We start from the raw sequence: 26,881 nt of genomic DNA, 5'->3' as shown, positions 1-26,881 counted from the left end.
ACATTACTCTGTGCTTCTCCTCCTAGTCTTGTTCTCTGCCTTCTACATTATTTTATGCTCCTCCATAGACTTGTCCTTTGTTTTCTGTTCTCCTCCTCCTAGACTTGTCCTCTGCCTTCTACATTACTCTGTACTCCTACTACTAGTCCTGTCCCCCTCCTACTACATTACTTTGTGCTCCTGCTAGACTTGTCCTCTGCCTTCTACATTACTCTGTACTTCTCCTACTAGTCCTGTCCTCATCCTTCTAGATTACTCTGTGCTCCTCCTGCTAGACTTGTCCTCTGCATTCTATATTAGGCTATATGAACACGTTGCAGATTTGACTGTGGAATTTTCTGTGCAGATTCTGCATTTCTTGGCGGAAAACGCAGGTCAGAATCTGCACCTTTTTTTTTGGTATGTGCACACATTGCAGATTTTGTGCAGATTTCTTCCTTTTTTTTACCCCTGCCGATTTCTATTATGGAGTGGGTGCAGAAATGCAGCAGTTCTGCACAAAGAATTGACATGCTCCTTTTTTTAATCTGCTGCGTTTTCCGTGCAGATTTTTCTGCACCATTAGCACAGCATTTTGTTTTTTTGCTATTAATTTACATTGTACTGTAAATCACTTAGGCTAGTTTCACACTAGCGTTTTGAGGAGCTGCGGACTTCCTCCATGAAGCCCCGCCCTCGGCCGCTAGCTCCGCCTACTTCTGCATGCGGCCGGCATGTGGCCAGCGTACCTATCTTTAACATTAGGTACGCAGGTCGTGCTGCTATATGCGGATGCTTCCGCATGCGTCGTTTTGACGATGCAGAGAAAAAAAAATTGCTACAAGCTGCGTTCTACGCTGGTCGCCGCATCGTCAAAAGGACGCATGCGGAAGCATCCGCATACAGCGGCACGACCTGCGTACCTAATGTTAAAGATAGGTACGCAGGCCGCATGCACGCCGCATGCAGAAGTAGGCAGAGCTAGCGGTGGAGGTGCGGCCGAGGGCGGGGCTTCACGGAGGAAGTCCGCAGCCGTCCGCAATGCTAATGTGAAACCGGCCTAACGGATCTGCAGCGCTTCTGTATGGAATAAAAAGCTGCAGATCTGCAGGAGATCTGCAAGTGTGCACACACCCTTACTCTGTGCTTCTCCTCCTAGACTTGTTCTTTGCCTTCTACATTATTTTATGCTCCTCCTCTTAGACTTGTCCTCGATCTTCTGTGTTCCTCCTAGACTTGTCCTCTGTCTTCAACATTAATCTGTACTACTACTACTAGTCCTGTCCCCCTCCTTCTACATTACTTTGTGCTCCTGCTAGACTTGTCCTCTGCTTTCTAACTTACTCTGTGCTAATCTAGACATGTCTTACTCCTTCCACATTAGGGCAGTCTCACACGTCCAGATAATTCCGGTACCAGAATTATCCGTGTCCGTGTGCCCATGCGTTTCTGTGGCACATCAGTGTGGTACACGGGCGGCACATGTGTGCCGCCCGTGTGCCGACTGGGTACCACACGGAGCGTGCAGGAGACAGCGCTAGAGATAAGCGCTGTCCCCTGCATCTGGTGCTGAAGCTGCCATTCATATCTTCTCTGCAGCAGTGTTTGCTGTAGAGAAGATATGATAAATCCTTTTTTTTTTTGTTTCTCGTGTTTAAAATAAAGATCCCATTACAGTAATGAATATGCGGCTCCACCCCTAAGGGAGGTGGAGCCGCATATTCATGACTGTAATCGGCGGCCCCACGTGACCGCTCATACAGGAGAAGGTGCGGCGAGGAGAGGACACTGTGGGGGAGCCGGGTGAGTATTTTAATAACAGTGGGCAGGCGCACAGGGGCTGGGAGGGGGTTGGGGACAGGGATCTTTATTTTAAACACGAGAAACAAAAAAAAAAAGGATTTATCATATCTTCTCTGCAGTAAACGATGCTGCAGAGAAGATATGAATGGCGGCTTCAGCACCACGTGGGGGGACAGCGCTTACTGTAGCGCTGTCTCCTGCACGGCACACGGACAACGTCCGTGTGCGGTACGTGTTTTACACGGACCCATTGACTTTAATGGGTCCGTGTAATCCGTGCGCTCCCACACACGGTCCGTGAAAACACGCTGACATGTGCAGAGACACATTGATTTCAATGTGTCTACGTGAGTCAGTGTCTCCGGTACGTAAGGAAACTGTCACCTCACGTACCAGAGCCACTGACGTGTGAAACCGGCCTAACTCTGTGCTCCTCTAAGTTAGTCCTCCTCCTTGTATGTTACACTATGCTCCTCCTCCTAGACTTATCCTCTGCCTTCTACATTACTCTATGCTCCTCCACCCAGACTTGTCCCCTGCCTCTTACATTACTCTGTACTCCTCCTCCTAGCCTTGTCTTCTGCCTTCTACAGGTCCTTCTCAAAAAATTAGCATATAGTGTTAAATTTCATTATTTACCATAATGTAATGATTACAATTAAACTTTCATATATTATAGATTCATTATCCACCAACTGAAATTTGTCAGGTCTTGTATTGTTTTAATACTGATGATTTTGGCATACAACTCCTGATAACCCAAAAAACCTGTCTCAATAAATTAGCATATTTCACCCATCCAATCAAATAAAAGTGTTTTTTAATAACAAACAAAAAAACCATCAAATAATAATGTTCAGTTATGCACTCAATACTTGGTCGGGAATCCTTTGTCAGAAATGACTGCTTCAATGCGGCGTGGCATGGAGGCAATCAGCCTGTGACACTGCTGAGATGTTATGGAGGCCCAGGATGCTTCAATAGCGGCCTTAAGCTCATCCAGAGTGTTGGGTCTTGCGTCTCTCAACTTTCTCTTCACAATATCCCACAGATTCTCTATGGGGTTCAGGTCAGGAGAGTTGGCAGGCCAATTGAGCACAGTAATACCATGGTCAGTAAACCATTTACCAGTGGTTTTGGCACTGTGAGCAGGTGCCAGGTCGTGCTGAAAAATGAAATCTTCATCTCCATAAAGCATTTCAGCCGATGGAAGCATGAAGTGCTCCAAAATCTCCTGATAGCTAGCTGCATTGACCCTGCCCTTGATGAAACACAGTGGACCAACACCAGCAGCTGACATGGCACCCCACACCATCACTGACTGTGGGTACTTGACACTGGACTTCAGGCATTTTGGCATTTCCTTCTCCCAAGTCTTCCTCCAGACTCTGGCACCTTGATTTCCGAATGACATGCAAAATTTGCTTTCATCAGAAAAAAGTACTTGGGACCACTTAGCAACAGTCCAGTGCTGCTTCTCTGTAGCCCAGGTCAGGCGCCTCTGCCGCTGTTTATGGTTCAAAAGTGGCTTTACCTGGGGAATGCGGCACCTGTAGCCCATTTCCTGCACACGCCTGTGCACGGTGGCTCTGGATGTTTCCACACCAGACTCAGTCCACTGCTTCCTCAGGTTCCCCAAGGTCTGGAATCGGTCCTTCTCCACAATCTTCCTCAGGGTCCGGTCTCCTCTTCTCGTTGTACAGCGTTTTCTGCCACATTGTTTCCTTCCAACAGACTTACCATTGAGGTGCCTTGATACAGCACTCTGGGAACAGCCTATTTGTTGAGAAATTTCTTTCTGGGTCTTACCCTCTTGCTTGAGGGTGTCAATGATGGCCTTCTTGACATCTGTCAGGTCGCTAGTCTTACCCATGATGGGGGTTTTGAGGTATCTTTTGCATGTGTTTAGAGTTAATTAGTTGATTCAGAAGATTAGGGTAATAGGTCGTTTAGAGAACCTTTTCTTGATATGCTAATTTATTGAGACAGGTTTTTTGGGTTATCAGGAGTTGTATGCCAAAATCATCAGTATTAAAACAATAAAAGACCTGACAAATTTCAGTTGGTGGATAATGAATCTATAATATATGAAAGTTTAATTGTAATCATTACATTATGGTAAATAATGAAATTTAACACTATATGCTAATTTTTTGAGAAGGACCTGTATATTACTACAGATCCTCCCTTCACTCGGCATCACAGACCTTGCCCTCTCCTGGAACTCCTTATAACTCTATAACCACATATTTAGCATCTCCCATTCCCACATTACCTCATTTCTACTCTGTTGGTTTTCCTCAAGGCTCTGTCCTGGGGCTGTAGTGTGCTCCATCTAAGGGTACCGTCACACTATAACATTTCGATCGCTACGACGGTACGATTCGTGACGTTCCAGCGATATCGTTACGATATCGCTGTGTCTGACACGCAGCAGCGATCAGGGATCCTGCTGAGAATCGTACGTCGTAGCAGATCGTTTAGAACTTTCTTTCATCGCTGGATCTCCCGCTGTCATCGCTAGATCGGTGTGTGTGACACCGATCTAGCGATCTAGCGATGCGATCCAGCGATGCGTTCGCTTGTAACCAGGGTAAACATCGGGTAACTAAGCGCAGGACCGCGCTTAGTTACCCGATGTTTACCCTGGTTACAAGCGTTAAACTAAAAAAAAACAAACAGCACATACTTACATTCTGGTGTCCATCAGGTCCCTTGCCGTCTGCTTCCCCACTGTGACTGCCGGCCGTAAAGTGAAAGCAGAGCACAGCGGCTGTGCTTTCACTTTAATTTTACGGCCGGCAGTCACTGAGTGCGGGAAGCAGACTGCAAGGGACCTGACGGACACCAGAATGTAAGTATGTGCTGTTTGTTTTTTTTTAGTTTAACGCTTGTAACCAGGGTAAACATCGGGTAACTAAGCGCGGTCCTGCGCTTAGTTACCCGATGTTTACCCTGGTTACCCAGGGACCTCGGCATCGTTGGTCGCTGGAGAGCTGTCTGTGTGACAGCTCCCCAGCGACCACACTACGATTTACCTACGATCACGGCCAGGTCGTATCGCTGGTCGTGATCGTAGGTAAATCGTATAGTGTGACGGTACCCTAAGTCATGGGTGAGTCCATAGAATCCAATAGCACTTTGATGCTGATGACACTCACATCTACCTGTCTGGCCCAGAGGTCATGTCTCTGCTGTCCAAACTACCAGAATATCTATTAGGCCAGAGTCACACTAGAGTGTAATACGGACGAGTGCTATGTGATAAAAAAAAAAATTTGCATAGCACTCGGACCAGTATTCTTCTATGGGGCAGCTCACATAACCATTTTTTTCCTCTGCCATTTTCATTGTGCGAATCAAATCGCAGCATGCTGCGATTGTCACCGACACTCGGCCGAGTCTCTGCTCACTCGCACCCATATAAGCCTATGGGTGTGAGTGAGACAACGCACATCACTCAGATATCATCCGAGTGATGTGCGTTATACGATGACCCCGGCAATGGAGGAGATGGAGAGGCTCGGAGCAGACGCGTGACACTCGGCTCCTGCTGACAGCAGAGCAGGAACGGAGTATCATTAGCATCTCGCATCGGATGCAGTACGCTAGTGTGACCCCGACCTTAGCTACAGCCTCCTTTTCCTCTCGCGGATTTGCCTGCGGATTGGCAGTAGTGTTCCATCAGGTGTACAGTACCATGTAAACCTATGGAAAACCAAATCCGCTGTGCCCATGGTGCGGAAAATACAGAGCGGAAACACTGCGTTGTATTTTCCGCAACATGTCAATTCTTTGCGTGGATTCCACAGCGTTTTACACCTGCTCCTCAATAGGAATCCGCAGGTGTAAAACCGCAGGTGAAATCTGCACAAAAAACGCAGGAAATCCGCGGTAAATCCGCAGGTAAAACCCAGTGCGTTTTACCTGCTGATTTTTCAAAAACTGTTTGGAAATATCCACATACGAATCCACAACGTGGGCACATAGCCTTAAACTTAACATTGGCAATACAAAATTCATCTTTTCACTAGCCAGCTCAAATCCCTCTCTGGGCTTCATCCCCCTTACGGGTATGTGCACACGATGCGGATTTTTCCGGGGATCTGCAGCGGTTTTGACACTGCAGATTCGCAGCAGTTTTCCATGCATTGTACAGTACCATGTAAACCTATGGAAAACAAAATCCGCAGTGCACATGCTGCGGAAAAAAAAGCAGCGTTTATTCTGCAGCATGTCAATTCTTTGTGTGGATTCCGCTACGGTTTACACCGGCTCCATAATAGGAATCCGCAGGTGGGATCTGCACTAAATCCACGGTAATTCTGCAGTAAATCCGCAGTGCGGTTTACCTGCGGATTTACAAAAAGAGGTGTGGAAAAATCTGCAGAGATCCCACCTACGTGTGCACATACCCTACAGGTGCCATCTTTTCCCCAATCTCCCAATGTCACTGCCTCGGTGTAACCTTTTACTCTGCTCTGTCCTTTTAAACCTCACATTGAAACCCTTACCACCTCCTGTGGCGCACCCTACATTAAAGAAGGCTGTACAATTTATATATATATATATTATTTTTTTTTAAAGGGATTAAAAGGATATGCAGCGTGCCAGTCACAGGCGTTCATGAAGGGGGTGGTCACCTTTATCACAGGTAATTGTCACTGTCCATGATATTTAGGGGCCATGGTGGAAACACCACCTGGAACTATTTCAGTTGCATTCTGGATTATCAGGATTATAGTGACGGATTAAAGGACTAGTAAAGGATACCGAAATCCAGTTCTATTATAAAGCCAGAAACTCATTCCTCTCACAGAAAATTAGTCGCAGAGTAAAACAGAAGGGAATTTAGAATTTCCTGAATGGCTGAATGACATTGTCAGCAGACCTCAGACACGAGGAGCACATTATTTAGTGACTTTTTAACCTTTTTCTGTCAATTTACTTTCCACGATTTCCTTTTTTTTCCCCTCCCGTTTAACAAGACCAAAGCCTTTTCACTTCCAAGATGAGGGCTTGTTTTTTGTGGCATAAACTCTAGTTCCGAACACCATTCAATTTACCTTTAAATGAAACGGAAAAATCTGAAAAATAATCCAAGTGCTGTTAAATGTCTTGAACAAACAAACCACTAATTCTATCATTGTCTTCTCTGTTTTGTTTTTATGGCATTCATTTATTAAGAAAAAAAAACAGACCGACCTGTTTTTTTGGGGGGGGGTGGGGGAGCTTTTTATGTGGAGGAGGGATGTAAAAAAAAAAAACATCAAGTTTTGCGTTTCAACTTTTTGTCGTTTCATCTGCAGGTGAAATATTTTCAGATGGAGATAGATCGGGCTTTTATCGAAGCGGTGATAGTATAAAATAAAAGCATATTTGCTTAGGAAAAGTTCAAATTTTTTTTTTTTTTTTTAGAATTTTCTTTGCACTGTATTTTTTTGTTTTTAAAAGACTTAAAAAGTGAAAATCACTGTCTCCTATTAAATCCACTTTGAGAGTGGGCTTCACAGGAGTACCAAGGTGAGGGGCAGAGACCTTCAGCCGTCCTCCAGCTGACAAAGGCTTCTTTCACACTAGCGTCGAAATCTCCCCGTCGCAATGCGTCGGGGAGAGATTCCGACGCTAGCGTTTAACGCTTTGCACAATGGGTGCAGCGGATGCATTTTTCCGGCGCATCCGCTGCCCCGTTGTAAGGTGCGGGGAGGTGGGGGCGGAGTTCCGGCCGCGCATGCGCGGTCGGAAAAAGCGGTCCGTCGGGAGAAAAAAACGTTACATGTAGGGGTTTTTTTTCCCGACGGTCCGCCAAAGCACGACGCATTCGTCGCAAGACGGATGCGAAGTGTGCAAATCCGTCGCAAATGCGACGCCAATAGAAGTCTATGGGGAAAAAACGCATGCTGCAAGCACTTTTGCAGGATGCGTTTTTTCTGCAAAACGACGCATTGTGACGGATTTACAAAAAACGCTAGTGTGAAAGTACCCAAAGCGACACCGTCAGAGATTGACGGACGAATTCAACCGGTACTGGCTGTACAACACAGATTGCGCCAGCCATATGTAGTGCTTCATTTAATTTTAAGAATTTTTTTTTGGGGGGGGGCGGGGTAGGTAGGAGGGAGTGGATTAAAAAAAAAAAGAGAGACAGTATTGATTGATTGATTGTTTATTTACCACAATCCACAAATGGGAAACATACCACAAAATAATAAATTAATATTAATAATACATTTGTCACAAGCTCGTCACATGAGCTCATGCCTGCAATGCCACTACTACTACAAGAATGGGGGACTCGCACGTAGGCTTCTGAGCGTGCTCTTTACCGTGTGTTAACCTCTTCATGCCTGTGCTTTCAGGGACAGGTGCCGCACTGGTGATCCAGAGTGTGTTCAGAAAGCAGCTGCGGTATCCTCTGCGATGGAATATTCTCCTGTCTGTGGGTAAGCAGAACAGGCCTAGATCTGTAGATGTCTGCTCAGTGATGGCACATAAAGGGGGAACATTACAACCCCCCCCCCCCCCCCAAAAAAAAAAAAAAATTAAAAAAATTGTTCCGTTCCCCACAGCTGCCAAGTTGCAGTGCGCAAATCCTTCCATTCTTTTGGTTTCTATCAATTACTCTATTGAGGTTAGTGACCTGCAGAACTTAAAACAGGTGTGGTAACAAGAAGGTACCACATTAACCCCTTTATCCCCGAAGGTGGTTTGCACGTTAATGCCCAGGCCAATTTTTACAATTCTGACCACTGTCCCTTTATGATGTTATAACTCTGGAACGCTTCAACGGATCCTACTGATTTTGAGAAAGTTTTTTCATGAAATATTGTGCTTCATGATAGTGGTAAAATTTGCATTCATTTGTGAAAAAAAAAAAATTGGCAAAAATGTTGCAATTTTGAAACTTTTTAATTTTCATGCCTTTATATCACAGAGAGATATGTCACACAAAATAGTTAATAAATAACATTTCCCACATGTCTACTTTACATCAGCACCATTTTGGAATCATTTTTTTTTTTGTTAGGAAGTTATAAGGGTTAAAAATTGACCATTGTAAAGGGGTCTACCAAGCTGGGGTACTTCTTTCAGTACCACCCCGTGTTTCCGGAGGTCCACTCTGCTTTGGCTGGAGTCTGAATGAAGGCCGCTGGCTGGAATTGCTTGGTTACGTGGGCGCATATAAAAGATCACTGCTTCTCCACGTATTTCCAGTCTGACAACACTTTACTCACAGGACACAGAATATATCACACAGATACAGAGGGCAGGCCAATAGAAAAGCGGCAGGCCAGGTATACATTACAATAGCCGCAGGAGGCCGGAGCCTGCCGATATTTACTGTGGGAATTACAAAGGTGGGGGGCGGACAAAAGGGGAATATCGTGTCCCCTCTGCCCAGGGGCGCAGCCTGTGGGCTGATGCATTAGGGACATGCATCTCACATGGAACCTATTATACATACATATAACTGTACAACATATTCTGGGTGCTGAGTGGTTATGTAACAACTATCAATTTTTATTTTTTTTTTTCATTTTTCCAACAAAATTTACAAAACTTTTTCTTTTTTTAGGGACCACATCACATTTGAAGTCACTTTGAGGGGCCTATATGACAGAAAATACCTAAAAGTGACACCATTCTAAAAACCACACCCCTCAAGGTGCTCAAACCCACATTCAAGAAGTTTATTAACCCTTCAGATGCTTCATGGGAATTTCTGGAAAGTGGAAAAAAAAAACAGGAACATTTAACTTCTTTTTTTGCCAAAAAAATTTACTTCAGATCCAAATTATATATTTTGCCAAGGGTAAAAGGAAAAAATGGACCCTAAAATTTGTCGTTTAGTTTCTCCTGAGCATGCTGATACCCCATATGTGGGGAAAACCACTGTTTGGGCGCACATCAGGTGTCAGGACTGCAGAGTTCCCCATAAGTGACCCCATTTTACAAACTACAGCTAAGCACATGATCACCTCTTGGCGCCATTTTCTTTTACATCTGAACCTGATTTCAGTTGCAGGATCGGTGGCCAGCTACGTAGTGACTAAGAGGGAAACGGAGAAGTGCACCGACCTGTGGATCTACCTGGAGAAAGGACAGATATCGCAATTACATGACGCAGGTAACTGTAGATATGTACACACCTCTGTGACCTTCCACATTGGGCTATTGGTAAGGCGATAATGGATGGAAATCATCACATACTCCTACAGTTTTGCATAGCCGGTTTCATCATGTGAACACTGCCCCTTTAAAAAAAATCTCACTTAATGTAAAAGGTAAAATTAATTTCTCCTTTAGTGCCTGTAATCTCTTTAAAACCAGGTGATTTTTCATTTTTGCACTTTCGTTTTTTCTTCCCCCAACTTCTAAGAACTGTAACTTCTATTTTTCTGCTGTCATAGCCGTCAGACTAGCGAGTTTTACGGACGTAAGAGCGCATAAAATACATCCGTAAAACACGCCTAACAAACGGCACAATTATTCTCTATGCCCCTGCTCCTATCTGCCGTATTTTACTGATCGGTATTATACGGCTTTCTACGGCCGTAGAAAATCGCAGCATGCTGCGTTTGTCACCGTATTGCGCAAAAAAAACGCCAATGAAAGTCTATGGAAGCCAGAAAAATACGGATTACACACGGGCCAGCAGTGTGACTTGCGAGAAATACGCAGCGGTGTTAGAGAGAAAAGCCGGTAATTCATTGCGGTGTACAGTAAAATCACACTGACAGCTTACAATAGAATAGGTAGAATAAATGTGTACACATAGAATAGGTATATATATATATATATATATATATATATATATATATATATATATATATATATATATACCAAATAGTAAAAAGAAGGCAGCACTCCAAAAGTTTCAGGTGAAAAAGGATGAAGTTTTAATCGACCCACATCACTGCGCGACGTTTCGGCTCACTGAGCCTTTTTCAAGCCAGGCTTGAAAAAGGCTCAGTGAGCTGAAACGTCGCGCAGTGATGTGGGTCGATTAAAACTTCACCCTTTTTCACCTGAAACTTTTGGAGTGCTGCCTTCTTTTTACTATTTGGTATACATGTTGGATTAATGTTTGGACCATTTTATCCAGGGGGCTAGGCACCCACCATTGGTGAGCATTGTGCTGTTCCATTTTTTTCTATATATATATATATATATATATATATATATATATATATATCAGTGAGACACATATGTATATATATTAATATTTCATACAGCGCGAGATAGCTTTAAAGCCGGTAATTCAATTGCCGGCTTTTGCTATCTCCTTCCTAAACCCGACATGATATGAGACCTGGTTTACATACAGTAAACCATCTCATATCCCCCTTTTTTTTTGCATATTCCACACTACTAACCATGTCTCATATCATGTTGGGTTTAGAAAGGAGATAGCAAAAGCCGGCAATTGAATTACCGGCTTTAAAGCTATCTCGCGCTGTATGAAATATTATGAATGAATACTAATGTTAGTAGTGTGGAATATGCAAAAAAAAAAAGGTGATATGAGATGGTTTACTGTATGTAAACCAGGTCTCATATCATGTCGGGTTTAGGAAGGAGATAGCAAAAGCCGGTAATTGAATTACCGGCTTTAAAGTTATCTCACTCCGTATGAAATATTAACATATATACATACATGTGTCTACTGATATATATATATATAGATAGATAGATAGATAGATAGATAGATAGAGAAATAGAGAGAGAGAGAATGAGAATATGTTTTTATGGTTTTTTTTACACATGGATCCCTTGTATATCCTTGTATGTCGGTTTTGCAAGCCTGCGAGAAAAACACGCAGTACGGATGCCATACGGATTACATACGGAGGATGCCATGCGCAAAATACGCTGACACACCCTGCCTACGGAGGAGCTACGGACCACTATTTTGGGGACTTTTCAGCGTATTACGGCCGTAATATACGGACTGTATTGTCTTACGCCGAGTGTGACGCCGGCCTCAGACAATTGCTTTTTTGTTTTGTTTTTTTTGTGGGACCAGCTGTAATTTTGAATAACACCATTCGCATTACATGTGAAGACCTGGAAAATAATTCCGAATGAGATGAAATTGTACAAAATAAAATGCAGTTCTGCAAAGGTCCTTTTTTTAAGTTTTAGTTCTTGAGCATTGGCTGTATGGTAAAAGCGAACTGTCTACATGATTCTTAAGTCAGTACAATACAGCGATACCAAACTTGCATGGATTTTTCTCAAATGATGGAAAAAATTAAGTACATAAAACAAAAAAATAAAATACAAATCTTGCCATGTGATGCCTTTTCTCCAAGCCCCATGTTTTTTTTTCTTTCATTTTCCATTATTAGAGTTGGGTGAGGGCTTGTTTTTTTTTTGTTTGGTGAGCTGACTGATTTATTGTCAAACAAAGTTTTGTTCACTTTTTATTGCATATTTTTAAGGAGTTGTGGTGACCAAAAACCCTGCAAATGCTGCTTTTCTTTTCTTTTTTTTTACAATGTTTATTGTATGGTTAGTTTTATATTTTGATTGGATTTGTATGAATGCAGCTTATGTTTATTTTAGTCCATATTTTTAATAAGGGAAAAAATTGGGTGATTTCAATTTTTAGGTTAAGGTTTACTTTTTCTTTTATAGGGGTATTCACATCTCCAAGATCCTATTTCAGTATGTAGAAGGTGTAATAATATTAGCAAATTCCTTCAATTGGAAATGCATAGGTTTTTTTTTATCCGTTTTTTTGAGGCTCTCCATGCTTGTGTTGTGCCTGTCATACAGCCGTGACTCATGTAGCGGCGGATTATCGGAGCGCTCCAGTTACCCGGGTGCCGGATGCAGCTTATTCGGTAAGCGCTATAGCTTCCTGAATAAGGAGGGAGCCGAAGATATACACTCATCTCTAGTTACAACCACTAGAAACTAGCTGTCACTATATCAGTGGTCGTAACCATGGATACCTAAGATCCTGCAACGCCTGCACATGAGGAAAGATACATTTATAATTTGAGGTATTTGCTAATATTTGTATCAGTACACTTACTACATATTGGGATAGGATCTTGGAGATGGGAATTTCCCTTTACTCCCTTTAGGGGAAGGGTGGGAACCTTTTTTTTCTGGCAAGGGCCATTAGGTTATAAGTATCCAAATTTGCGGCCATACAAAATTATCAACTTGAAAATTACCCTACCATTTTTGCTCAGTTAATTACCTAGTGTGATGGCTGGAGCTGCTCCTCTTTGGTGAGGAGTGAGGTTAGGTGGTAATGATGATGTTGCTACTCGCAACTACTTTTACAGATTGTTCTGAACGTAGATGTATATTAGACCCCATATCTCCTCAAAGTGCGAAACTGATCACATTACTTTTATAGAACTAAACAGTGGGAGGTCTGCAGTATGTATCACATAGAAGACACAGAGACTGAAGTATACACATCACATAGGAGACACCGAGACTGCAGTATACACATCACATAGGAGACACCGAGACTGCCGCCTTCATTATCTACACCAGAGTGCAGAGCATGCTAAATCCACCCGTGAAGAGCATCCTGACTCTGGCCAGTAATCATTTGCTCTGTACACCACAGCATTCATTAGTGAATGCTGCATGCTCACTGTCTAGAAACACACAAGAGCAAAAAAAACTTCCCAGATAAAAAGTTACAAATTTTATTATGAAAAAGTATACACTGAAAACTAACAACATAATGACCAAGTAGACAGATTGGGAACATTGGTGTAAAGGAAAAGGACCCATGGTATTTAAGTGGATGGGAAAACCAATAAAGCAGCAGCGATTTCTATAAAGTGTCAGTGCTCACAGGTTATTGCCTATGACAATGTCATTCTTCATCATCCTTATTATAAGGTCGGGGTCACACTTGTGAGTGTAATGTGAGAAACTTGCACGAGTCTCTCGCATCAATACCCCAGCACTTGGACCGGAGCGTGCGGCTACATGTATTTCTATGCAGCTGAACCCTCCGGTCCCAAGTGCTGACGGCAGTGCCGGGTATTGATGCGAGTTTCTCGCATTGTACACGCAAGTGTGACACCGGCCTTAAATTGATATACACCTTCTATACTTATGCTATCTATATATAGCTCTCCACTGTGGATTCTGCATTTATGCTTCTTAATTATAGTTACTAACTTAGCATTATTACTATACACGTGCAATCGAGGCATAGAGTGGTTATATCACCATGGAGACATATTAACTTATGAGCACTGACACTTTATATAAATCGCTGCTACTTTATTGGTCTTCCCATCCACTTACATACTGTGGGACCTTTTGCTTTACACCTCTATTCCAAAACTGTCCACTTGGTCATTATGTTATTATGTTGTTAGTTTTCAGTGTATAAATACTTTTTCATAATAAAATGTGTTAATTTTTATCTGGAACTGGTTTTTTTTTTTTTTTTTTTTTTGCTCCCATGTGTTTTAGTTAATATGAGAGTGTCCTGTGTTACTCTGGCCCTCCTCACCACTAGGTATAGGGTCTGACTTTTTGTGATTCTGTATTCTGTTCTAAGGATCTTGCTTATATATGCTCACAGTCTAGGAAGGAATGAATGGCTGGGTTGGCGGCCGAAGTTCTGCGGTCTCCGGAAAACTGCCCAGGGGCCAGAGACCATTGCATCGCGGGCCGTAAACTAACTGCAAGCCAGATGTTCCCTATCCCTGATTTAGGGAATTTGAATCATATATTTTAGGATTTCGTGAAAATGGAGGTTCACTATGAAGCTCGCCCTGCTGCCGAGCTTCATAGGGCCATCAGCAGGCACCCAGCTGCCATGGTGGCACAGGCGAGAGCTCCATTTAAATGTTTCCTGAATAGAATATTCCTCACATCCATTGATCCTACTTCACACCTACTGTTTATCAATCTATTCTGGTATGCTCAGGTTTCCCTTTCCTGCTTAGTAACTAGCAAACTTTTCTTATCATCTCCTGGCTATTCATCTCATTCCTAATTGTCTGACCTGTCTTCCTGCGGCTCCTACCTTCTGTAGTCACCTGGTATAATTGACAACTGGAGCTGTATAAATATAGAGCGACATGTTTCTGACCTAGGTCTCCCTGTGCAGCTTTCAAGTGTACAGTGGAAATATACCAGAAATGTCCCAGAACTGACAGCCGGTAAGAGCTACAACTGTTTATCAACTGTGCTCACCTCTTTACTTCCCCACACCTACTCTCACACCATGCTTAACTATGCCTTTACAGTTTTTGCTCTACGAAACCTTACTCTACTTTGCTATCCCCAAACCCAATCAATTTCCAAACAAATAATTCTCTCCTCCCTCTTAACCCCCATACCCCCCCCCCCCCTTCCCCGACCTCATCTGCAGACCTGGTACTCAACCTCACATCCCTCCTACTGAAACACAGAACAAGTTGGTCATTCTCCTTCTTCCACCTGCTAAATAAAATAAACCCAATTCTTCACATGCAGTTGATTTTTTTCATTCTGCCTCCCACAGCTCGCAGTAAGGCTCGGCGCACATTTATCCTGCGCTGATCGCTTACACTGGGGTTTCCATGTAAATCTCTAAAATACGTGATTCAGACAGAACCTCTGGTGGAAGATTCATTATAATGAGGCAGATGGAGGTGCAGCGCCCCAGGGTCCTGGTCATTGCAGTAATATCATTCTCCTCTAGGGGGGAGTGATGTGACGTTTGAAGGCAATAAAGGAGATCTCTTTACCAGGTATCACAAATATACAACACATTTCACACTCCAGTCCACCAGGGGTAGTTATGCTCCTATTTATTAGGGCACTCTTCACAATTAGGTAAAACTGGTGGCCTGGATAGGAAGTTAGTCAGTTCCTGTCAGTCAGACAGAGAGGAAGGAGGAACATCGAGTAGTTGCTGACAGAGATGGTCCCTGACAGGGGTGGGAGCCTGTCGGAGGCCTAGACAGAAGGCCACGGAGCTGCGCCTGCCCCACGTGCAGCAGCATCCTAAAAAAGAGACACGAACAGAGAACTGTGTTGTAGAGAGTGAGAAAGGAGTCATAGCAAAAGGAGTGGAAACCAGAAGGAGTTCTGCCCTGCACAGGCTGCCTCCTTCTGAGGCGCAGGATCCGGTAGCCGGAACACCGAGGGAGCAACAGTCGTTTATGCCTTGCTCCAGAGACTGGCAGGACAGCTAATTCCAAGTTACTGATCCGCCCTATACCCCGGAGGCTCGGTGGCAACTTGTGGGGGCCGGGGCGTGCTAGAGTCCCTGTAAAAAGCCTCAGGCCATCAGTCATATGGGTTTTTTCCTATCCATCTGGGGGACAGAGAGAGACATAACATCTAGAACACCAACATCAGGACCTTACAAGAAGCTCGGCAGGAAGGTACTACAACACCCAGGCGCTAGAGGAAGGCTACTGATTTCCACCTGGATAAGGGGACTCTGGATTTGCCTCCAAACCGGCCGGACTCTGCCTGCCCTGTGGTCTGTGCTCTGGACTGTGGATGCTAAAGCCTTCAGTAAAAAGGTAAAGAGACTGCAACCTTATGTCCTTGTTCTTCACTGCGCCTCACACCATCCACCATCTACACACTGGGAAGCCCTGGGGACACACTTCACCTGTGGGAAGGTATACCACCTAGCTGCCATAACATCACCCCAGCGGACCCCTTAAAGCAACGTCGGCCATCCTGACCAAATACCACAGGTGGCGTCACGAACATTATCCCTTTATTATTTATTATTATTATAGCGCCATTTATTCCATGGCGCTTTACATGTGAGGAGGGGTATACATAATAAAAAAAAATGCAATAATCTTAAACAATACAAGGCACGACTAGTACAGTAGGAGAGAGGACCCTGCCTGCGAGGCCTCCCAATCTACAAGGAATATGCAGGTTAATAGCCTTTTTGCTGGTGACAGGTTCCCTTTTAAGAGTTGATTTCCAAACAAAACATTTCCCACTTTAAGAACATGAAAAAGGCTTTTCCCCTGTGTTTCTGCTCTGGTGTCTAAGAAGAGATGATTTTGTCACAAAACATTTTCCACATTCTGAACAGAAAAAAGGCTTCTCCCCTGTGTGGGTTCTCTGGTGGCCATCAAGATACGCTTTCCGGGCAAAACATTTCCCACATTCTGAACATGGAAAAGGCTTCTCCCCTGTGTGGATTCTGTGTGGATTTTTTAAAGACCTTTTCCCTTTTACCGAGGTCCACTGACCGGGTTAGCCACCGTGACATCCCCCTTGAGAACCGAAGGACCCGGTACAGAGTTCCCCTAGCCCTTGGGGGTGCTCCAGAGGCACTGTGGACGCCATAGGATCCGGCGGTGTCAGTCTTTTTAGGATTGCATAAAAGTGCCGTCGGCCACAGTTTTGTGCACTTCTGAAAAGGACAACGCTGAACAGAGGCCAGACGGAATCCAGAGTAACTCTGCTGCCTAATTGTAGTGAATGGATCCTTCGTGGGTTTGATCGGTCACGTCACTCGGAGATTTAGATGGAAACCTCAAAGTAAGCGCTCAGTGTATAGCGCCAGATAAATATGATCCCAAACATTATGTAGAATGTTCCCAATAAAAGCTTCAACTCAATCCACACAAAAAAGCAACTCCGGACTTAGGTCTGTCATCTGTTAACAGAAATATAGGGGGCATCCACGTTACTGGTAGTTACTGGTAGTACACAGACTTTGGAAAAGTGAAATGGCTCCTTACCCCCCATTAGAAATTCAGAAAATTCTCTGCTCCCAAATCCAAATGCCCCCTCCCTTCTGAGCCCCAGTGTGCCTAAACAACTGTGATGGACACCGTATCAGACTCACCACCAGAGACTGTACGCGTGTCCAAAGACATGCTGGGGAAGCCCAGGGACCTCTGCAGTGGAATGTGAACACGGCAGAAGGTGTGCTGCAAGAGGAACAGGACCTGCAATCACGTGAGCACTGGGGGTGGAGCTTGGTCCCGAACTCCTAGCAGGGATAGTGGGACCCAGCAGAGCCGGGAGAATAGTCAGCAAACCGGGGGTCAGAAGCCAGAGAAAGCCACGCAGTACCAGGGGAACAGGCAGGCGTGAAGTCAGGGACGTAGCCGGGGTAGAACCAAGAGTAACACAGAGTACAGAAGCAACAGATGAATATCAAAAGGGAAACAGACCAGATCATACACAGAACAATCATACAGAAGCAGGCAATATACACTACACAGGTATACTAGGATCAGCTACTCAGCCAGGAATGGACATATCACTGACAACGAGCATGGCACCAATGCGGTTACTTATAGCCCTCACCAAACCAAAGAGAGGCCATATAGAATTAACTCTAGAAGGACCATAACAGAAATTCCAGGCAGACCATGACAACAACATTTAGCGCCCACATGTTTGGCATTTCTGTAGTGATGAGAGTCCACCTAATTTACAGGTACGTGTCTCCAGGAGCATGAGCTGGGCATAATGTACTGGTCACTACAACGTACTGGTCACTACAACGGCAGATTGCAATTTTCACTCAGCAACATCCACTGCTGCCTGTTTCTGGAAAACACCCATGGAGTCAAAATCTTCATTACATCTGTAGATAAATTCCCAAAGGGTTATAATTTCCAAAATGAGGTCCCTGCTTTGCAGAGCACTGTGTCTGATCAGCGTTCTGACGTGAACTGCTGCAGGCTTACAGGCGCTTGTAAGCCACCTCCCTGCAGGACCCGGAAGTAGCTCCGCGGCCATTTTGGATCCGGGTCTGTAGGGAGGAGACGCTCGGTATAAGGTGAGCACATCGCCTTGTACCGAGGGTCTCGGGGAAGTCCGCAGGGAGCCCCCTCCCTGCGCGATGCTTCCCTATGCCCTCGGAGCACTGCGATCATGTTTGATCGCAGTCTTCCAGGGGTTAATGTGCCAGGGGCGGTCCGTGATCGCTCCTAGCACATAGTGCCGGATGTCAGCTGCGATAGTCAGCTGACACCCGGCCGCGATCGGCCCCCATGAGCGCGGCCGATTGCATATGACGTACTATATCGTCACTGGGAATTAAGTCCCAGGTCACCTCGACGTGATAGTACGTCATATGGGATTAAGGGGTTAAAAAAATAGTTTTGCAAATTTTGTTGTAAAAATGAGAAATCGCTGGTCAACTTTCAACCCTTTTAGCTTCCTACCAAAAAAATGTTTCCAAAATTGTGCCGATGTAAATTAGACATGTGGGAAATGTTATTTATTAACTATGTTGTGCGATATGACTCTCTGATTTAAGGGCATAAAAAATTAAAGTTTGAAAATAGCGAAATTTTCAAAGTTTTCGCCAAAATTCCATTTTTTAACAAATAAACGCAAGTCATATCAAAGAAATTTTACCACTAACATGAAGTACAATATGTCATGAGAAAACATTCTCAGAATCACCGAAATCCGTTGAAGCGTTCCAGAGTTATAACCTCATAAACTGACAGTGGTCACAATTGTAAAAATTGGCCCGGTCAGGAAGGTGAAAACAGGCTTCGGGGTGAAAGGGTTAAAGGCCCACAGGGAGGACAAGGATGGACTCCTCCTTAGAGGAGTGGCCCGATAGTATTTACCAATGTCTGGGACCAAGAGAACTCCCCAAGATTTATGGGCCTAAGTATTTGCTTAGAGATCCTATGGCATTTATCATTCTTTATGAATCTCATTATGCTAGCTTGACGTGATTTCAGTTCTCCTAAGGGGACAGTTTAGCTGGAGAGTCTCAAAGTAATAAGTTAGTTTAGGGAGGAGTGTCATTTTCACAGCGACTATACGACCCCAAAGTGGAATTGAGTAGGGTTTGAGTAGGGTTTCCAATAAGTCTCTAAAAAGGGAAGGAAAATTACTTGAATACAAGGTGTTATAGGAAGAGGTTAAGTTAGCACCCAGATATTTTATTGCATCTATTTTCCAGCGTAACTTATTATTTGTTTTGAGGTAGTCCAATATGTCTGGTGGAATATTCAGTGAATGCGCTTCCGTTTTTGATGCGTTAATCTTATACCATGGCAGGATCCCATTCTCCCTGAGGGGCTCCTTCAAGTTGGGCACAGTAACATGAAGTTTCGTTAGAGTTAATAAGACATTGTCTGCAATTAGAGAAATTTTAAACATTTTACCTTTTACCATCTACACCTGAAATATCAGTATTTTGACTGGTAACAGCTGCTAAAGTTTTCAAATACATGCCGAATAATAGAGGTGACAAGGGACACCCCTGTCTTGTACCATTTGAGATTTTAAAAATGGATGAAATATGATAAGGGAGTTTTATAGAAGTAATATTTGTAAAGCGCTGTGGAATATGTTGGCGCTACATAAATAAAATCATTATTATAAGTGGAGATTTATAAAGCACCCTTAGCGCTACAAGAAATGGACCTAAAACACCAAAAGTCTTCATTGTCTCAAAGGACCAATTAAGGCAATCAAACACCTTTTCCACATCCAGACTCAAAAGAAGAGCCTGTGTCTTATTACTATTAATCACATCAATTCAGTGCACCACTCTCCTAGTGTTATCCCCACCTGGATGGAAAGGGTCAAATCCCACTTGGTCTTTGTGAATCAATTGTGGTAACCAAATATTGAGTCTATTGGCTAGAAGGCAAGTAAATATCTTCAGGTCTGAGAAGAGTAATTGGCACAATCGAGGGGTTCTCTACATCATTTAGGTATGAGAATCAGATAAGAATGGGACAGAGCATCAGGTATGGGAGATCCCAACATAAAGGCGCAGCACGGTGGCTCAGTGGTTAGCACTGCAGCGCTGGGGTCCTGGGTTCAAATCCCCCCAAGGACAACATCTGCAAGGAGTTTGTATGTTCTCCCCGTGTTTGCGTGGGTTTCCTCCGGGCACTCCGGTTTCCTCCCACTTTCCAAAGACATACTGATAGGGAATTTAGATTGTGAGGCCCATCGGGGACAGCGATGATAATGTCTGTAAAGCGCTGCGGAATATGTTAGCGCTATATAAAAATAAAGATTATTATTATTATTAAAGGAATTAAATAGCTTGGTCATATGGGTAGCTACTAGTAATTCATCTGCAAACGTCTTTTAGTACAAGTACATGCAAATTGTCTCTTCAGAGAGGAAGAGGACTAGAAGTCTAGTGCCACCTATTGGAAGGATTTAGTAGGATTGCTACTTCCAATAGGTGGCACTAGAGTTCTAGTCCTCTTCCTCTATGAAGAGACAATTTGCATATTTCCCAGAGAAACTTTGCGGGTTTAAGTCTCCTCATCTCGATTTGCTTAACATGTCACTCTCCGCAAGGAGAAACGATACTTCTTGGATACAAGTACATAAAACCATCTAGTCCAGGGGATTTACCAAGAGGCAGGTCACCTATTTCAGTAATTTCTTCTAATGTTATCGGCTTATTAAAGGGAACCTGCCAGCAGTTCTGGCTGATATGAGATACGGCCATCACTTTTCAGGGCTTATATACAGCATTCTATAATGCTGTATATAAGCCCCCAATCCGACCTGCAAGAGAAGAAAAATAACTTATTATACTCACCTGTGGGGCGGTCCGGTCCGAGGGTTGTCTTTCTTGGCACCTCCCATCTTCTTACGATCCCCTTCCTCCTGCTTGCTTCCTGTGGATGATGAATCTACACAGTCTCCTCGGCCCAGCGCTCCTGCCCAAAGTACTGCAGTGCGCAAGTGCTGGAAAAGATCAACAAACCCCAGCACATGCGCCCTGCAGTACTATGATCTGTCCTCAACAGTGCAGAGAGGTACGCCTGGGCAGGAGTACTGTGCCGAGGAGACACTATGGATGATGCAGGGACACGTCATCCACATGAAGCAAGCAGGAGGGCGGCATCGCAAGACGATAGGAGGCGCCGGACCAAGAGGAGCGACACCCCTCGGACAAGACCGCCACACAGGTGACTATCATAAAAGTTATTTTTCTTCTCTTTCAGGTCGGGTTGGGGGCAGACATACAGCAACATAGAATACTATATATCAGCCCTGAAAGGTGATGGCTGTATCTTATCTTGGCCCAAACTGCTGACAGGTTCCCTTTAAGGGAATTAACTGCTTCCACCAGCAGAACTGGAAGACCCAACCTTCGGATTCAAAGGAAGGGACTTCTGAGGATTATAGAGTTGATTTTTTTTTTTTAAATAGAAATTTAGAAAAATATTTCAGATATTAGATGGATTATACAGAATACTACCATCCCAATCTCTAAGGGCATAAGGAGTCTGGACGATTTGATGAGATTAATATTGCTACACCTCCTTTTTTCCTATTGTTACTAAACGCTGAATTTGCAATAGGGAAGTGGCTAGCCGCAAACTGAAAAGTTCTGGACTGATCAAAATGGGTGTCTTGGGGAAAGGCAATGTCCACCCTCTGGGCCCTCAACTCTCTAAGTGTAATTCTCCTTTTCCTAGGGCAATTAAGACATATGATATATATGTATATATAATGGACTCCTATGACGCCTAGTCCGTGCCCCCTGAGCCGTCTCTATACAGAAGCAGCGGACACTGGCCATACCAGTACATTCAGAGTTGATCAGATATTAAATTGTATCATCACCCATAGATTTTGATGACTCTTCTCTCTTTTCCATTCTAGGACAGCAGCAGATTTCAGATGTCACAAAGCAGAACAAGTATGGAGACGCAACAGAATAAATCCCGCTGTAATCACATAGAAAACCAGGGACTTTCTGACCGCGAACAAGAACACAATGCTGCCATTTATAAGAGTAAACAATGGAAATCATCAATTATTCCATTACACAAAGAATGAGGAAACCCCTAAAATAATTATCTACTGTGCTTCCGCCAAGGGAAAAATGAAAAGGAAGGAACTAAAATTACTGCTGCTGAAAAAGTCCCTACATAGGCGTCACTTTAACAGTTTAACAGTACTGGATATACATAGATTATAATAATAATACTATACATATTCAGCATAAATTTTACATATGTGTATAAAGTAGAAGATTCAGCTCACCTACTGGGTGCACGGCAGGGAAGCTCTCCAAGAAAAATGGCCAACACTCGCTATTCCAAAATCCTCCACATGTATAGATTTAATTAATAATCCACATATCAGGCAGAATTCATGAACTTACTATCCATGATCTCATCCTGAAAAATAACTTCATGCACTCAGCGTCTGTTATTTGCATTCTCAATTAAATAAATGTAGAAGATTTTGGTGCAGTGAATGCTGGATACTTTTCTTGGATTGCATATATGTGTATAACCAGTATGGTTTTTTTTTCTTTTTTAATAAAAGGACATACCGTATATAACTTACGGTAATTTCACAGAAAAGTCTCTAAAATATTGTCTCCTACGTACAAGAATATAACTATAACAACTCTGCTGGCATCACGGCATGGCCTCACATCTCTCACACAATCTTACCCACTGCTCCAGGCCATGATGTGGTTTCTGTTTCATGCCAGCTCCATGTTCTGTGTCTCTGCTCTCTGCATGCTTCCTGGCTGTGTGCATAGGGGGCCGGCGCCTGAACTCTCTGGTTCTTATAGGAATCAGGTGCATCTGTCTAATCTGTTCCTGACCAATTACCAAGAGGCCTCCAGTATATAGTGCAGCTCCACCCAGTGGACTGGGCCTGTGCAATGTGTTAGCTCAGTTACTGTTTAGCTTCTGAGTTTGCTAGGCCTTGCTCTGAGTTACTCCCTCTCTGGAGGCTTTTCTCTGTGCTATTGCCTTGATCTTGTTGTCCGCCCTCCAGGAGGCAGAATATCCTGGTCTCTGTGTCTTTGTCCTTGTGTCTTGTTCCAGTGCCTTGTCTGTACTTTGTCCTATCTCGGTCTCCTTGTCTGTGGCTTCCTTCCCTGCTGTGTCTTTCCTTGTGTTCTCAGTCTGCTTACGCTCCGCACTCTTGCAGCTCTGCCTGCTCTGTTCCTTTGTGGCTTGATCTCTACTCCGCACTCCTGTGGTTCTGCTCCATTCTGCTCTGCTCCGCTCCCGTTGCTGCACTAATCTCTTGCTGCAGCTTCTCTCCGCAATCCTTGCGGTTCCTCTCTGCTTAGCTTCTGCAGTATCTCTTGCTGCAGCTCCTCTCCACATTCCTTGTGGCTCCGCTCTGCTTAGCTTTTATTGCTGTGCTATCTCTTGCTGCTCTACCGCTCCTATTTGCAGCCTTGCAGTTCTCTTCCAGTCTGAACAGGTCCCAACCTGTTCTCTCTTACTTCTTTCATACTACATTTCCATATCTGCCCCTCCTGTGTGAACAGGTCCCTACCTGTTCCTTCATATTTCATATCCGTTCCTGCACCTCCAGTGTGAACAGGTCCCTACCTGTTCCTCCTAACTACATATCCGTACCTGCACCTCCAGTGTGAACAGGCCCCTACCTGTTCATTCATACACCACATCAATCAGTCCTGTGTTCTCTGCTGTGCATTCCTATCCAGTGTTCCTGCCAGTCCAGCCGTTCCTGCTGTGCCTTCCAGTCCTGTGTTCCCTGCCAGTCCTGTGTCCCTGCCAGCCCTGTGTTATCTGCCGTGTCTCTGCCAGACCTGTGTTATCTGCCGTGTCTCTGCCAGACCTGTGTTATCTGCCGCGTCTCTGCCAGCCCTGTGTTATCTGCCGCGTCTCTGCCAGCCCTGTGTTATCTGCCGTGCCAGCCTACTCGTCTGAGTTTCAGCCGTGCTCTTCTGCCAGTCCTGCCTGATGCCCGCACCAATCCTGGTGTTCCTGTCTCCCAAGTGGAATCAGCAGCCACAGCCAGACACCACCCTGGAGTAGCACCTGGCAGCTGCATGCTGCACAAGCCTGACCTCACCATCAGAGGCTCCAGTGAAAACCCAGGCAGCTGTCATAGTCACACCCCTTCCAGGGTAGTCTGGTTTGTGGCTCAGTGGGGCCACAAACCCCCAGAGCTCACGCCGACCAGTCAGGGCGTGGGCGTGACAATAACTACTATAATACTGCTCCCTATGTACAAGAATATAACTACTATAATACTGCTCCCTATGTACAAGAATATATAACTACTATAAGGCTGGGTTCCCATTGCGTTATGGGATCGCGTTTAACGGACAGCGTTGCACGGCGAAATTAACGCCGTGCAACGCGTCCGTTAGCGCGCCCATTCAAGGCAATGGGAACGCGCATCGCTAGCGCGTGCCATTTTCGGCACGCGCTAGTGATGTGCCGGTGTTTTGTAGCGCGCCGCGGACGCTGCTTGCAGCGTCCGCGGCGCGCCCGAGGTCCGTTCCCCGCTCTCGCAGATCAGGGATCTGCTCTAGCAGGGACGTTAAACGCGACCCCGAAAATCACATTGCGTTAGCGCAACCCGCTAGCGCTTAGCGCTAAACGGATTGCTCTAACGCAATCTGAACCTAGCCTAATACTGCCCCCTATGTACAAGAATATAACTACTATAATACTGCCCCTATGTACAAGAATATAACTACTATAATACTGCCCTCTATGTACAAGAATATAGCAACTATAATACTGCCCCCTATGTACAAGAATATAACTACTATAATACTGCCCCCTATGTACAAGAATATAGCAACTATAATACTACACATACAGTTAGGTCCATATATATTTGGACAGAGACAACATTTTTCTAATTTTGGGTATAGACATTACCACAATGAATTTTAAACCAAACAATTCAGATGCAGGTGAAGTTCAGACTTTCAGCTTTCATTTGAGGGTATCCACATTAAAATTGGATGAAGGGTTTAGGAGTTTCAGCTCCTTAACATGTGCCACCCTGTTATTAAAGGGACCAAAAGTAATTGGACAATTGACTGCAAGGCTATTTCATGGACAGGTGTGGGCAATCCCTTCGTTATGTCATTCTCAATTAAGCAGATAAAAGGCCTGGAGTTGATTCGAGGTGTGGTGCTTGCATTTGGAAGGTCTTGCTGTGAAGTAAACATGCGGTCAAAGGAGCTCTCCATGCAGGTGAAACAAGCCATCCTTAAGCTGCGAAAACAGAAAAAAACCCATCCGACAAATTGCTACAATATTAGGAGTGGCAAAATCTACAGTTTGGTACATCCTGAGAATAAAGAAAGCACTGGTGAACTCATCAATGCAAAAAGACCTTGGCTCCCACGGAAGACAACAGTGGTGTATGATCGCAGAATAATCTCCATGGTGAAGAGAAACCCCTTCACAACAGCCAACCAAGTGAACAACACTTTCCAGGAGGTCGGCGTATCAATATCCAAATCTACCATAAAGAGAAGACTGCATGAAAGTAAATACAGAGGGTTCACTGCACGGTGCAAGCCACTCATAAGCATCAAGAATATAAAGGCTAGACTGGACTTTGCTAAAAACATCTAAAAAAGCCAGCACAGTTCCGGAAGAACATTCTTTGGACAGATGAAACCAAGATCAACCTCTACCAGAATGATGGAAAGAGAAAAGTATGGCAAAGGCTTGGTACAGCTCATGATGCAAAGCATACCACATCATCTGTAAAACATGACGGAGGCAATGTGATGGCTTGGGCATGCATAGCTGCCAGTGGCACTGGGTCACTAGTGTTTATTGATGATGTGACACAGGACAGAAGCAGCCGAATTAATTTTGAGGTATTCAGAGCCGCCATACTGTGTGCTCAGATCCAGCCAAATGCAGCCAAACTGATTGGTCAACGTTTCATACTACAGATGGACAATGACCCAAAACATAAAGCCAAAGCAACCCAGGAGTTTATTAAAGCAAAGAAGTGGAATATTCTTGAATGGCCAAGTCAGTCACCTGATCTCAACCCAATTGAGCAGCATTTCACTTGTTAAAGACTAAACTTCAGACAGAAAGGCCCACAAACAAACAGCAACTGAAAACCACCGCAGTGAAGACCTGGCAGAGCATCAAAAAGGAGGAAACACAACGTCTGGTGATGTCCATGAGTTCAAGACTTCAGGCAGTCATTGCCAACAAAGGGTTTTCAACCAAGCACTAAAAATTAACATTTTCTTTAAAATTATTGAATCTGTCCAATTACTTTTGGTCCCTTAAAAAACAGGGTGGCACATGTTAAGGAGCTGAAACTCCTAAACCCTTTATCCAATATTAATGTGGATACCCTCAAATGAAAGGTGAAAGTCTGAAGTTCAACTGCATCGGAA

The 26,881-nt window shown here is 44.2% G+C and overlaps 1 protein-coding gene across 1 annotated transcript in view; it reads left to right on the top strand.

Moving 5' to 3' along the window:
- Positions 1-22,964, top strand: part of TMEM141 (transmembrane protein 141) — a 30,550-nt gene extending 7,586 nt beyond the window's left edge. The window contains exons 2-5 of the mRNA XM_069747660.1: positions 6,370-6,436; positions 8,142-8,225; positions 9,803-9,910; positions 22,369-22,964. Coding sequence (XP_069603761.1) covers positions 6,370-6,436; positions 8,142-8,225; positions 9,803-9,910; positions 22,369-22,427 — 318 coding nt within the window. The 3' untranslated portion in view covers positions 22,428-22,964. The remainder of the gene's footprint in view (positions 1-6,369; positions 6,437-8,141; positions 8,226-9,802; positions 9,911-22,368) is intronic.
- The last annotated feature ends 3,917 nt before the right edge of the window (positions 22,965-26,881 follow it).

Source organism: Ranitomeya imitator, chromosome 2, assembly GCF_032444005.1.
Source record: "Ranitomeya imitator isolate aRanImi1 chromosome 2, aRanImi1.pri, whole genome shotgun sequence".
Lineage (NCBI taxonomy): Eukaryota > Metazoa > Chordata > Amphibia > Anura > Dendrobatidae > Ranitomeya > Ranitomeya imitator.
Note: the sequence above shows the minus strand (reverse complement) of the source record. Positions and strands in the feature narration are given on the sequence as shown.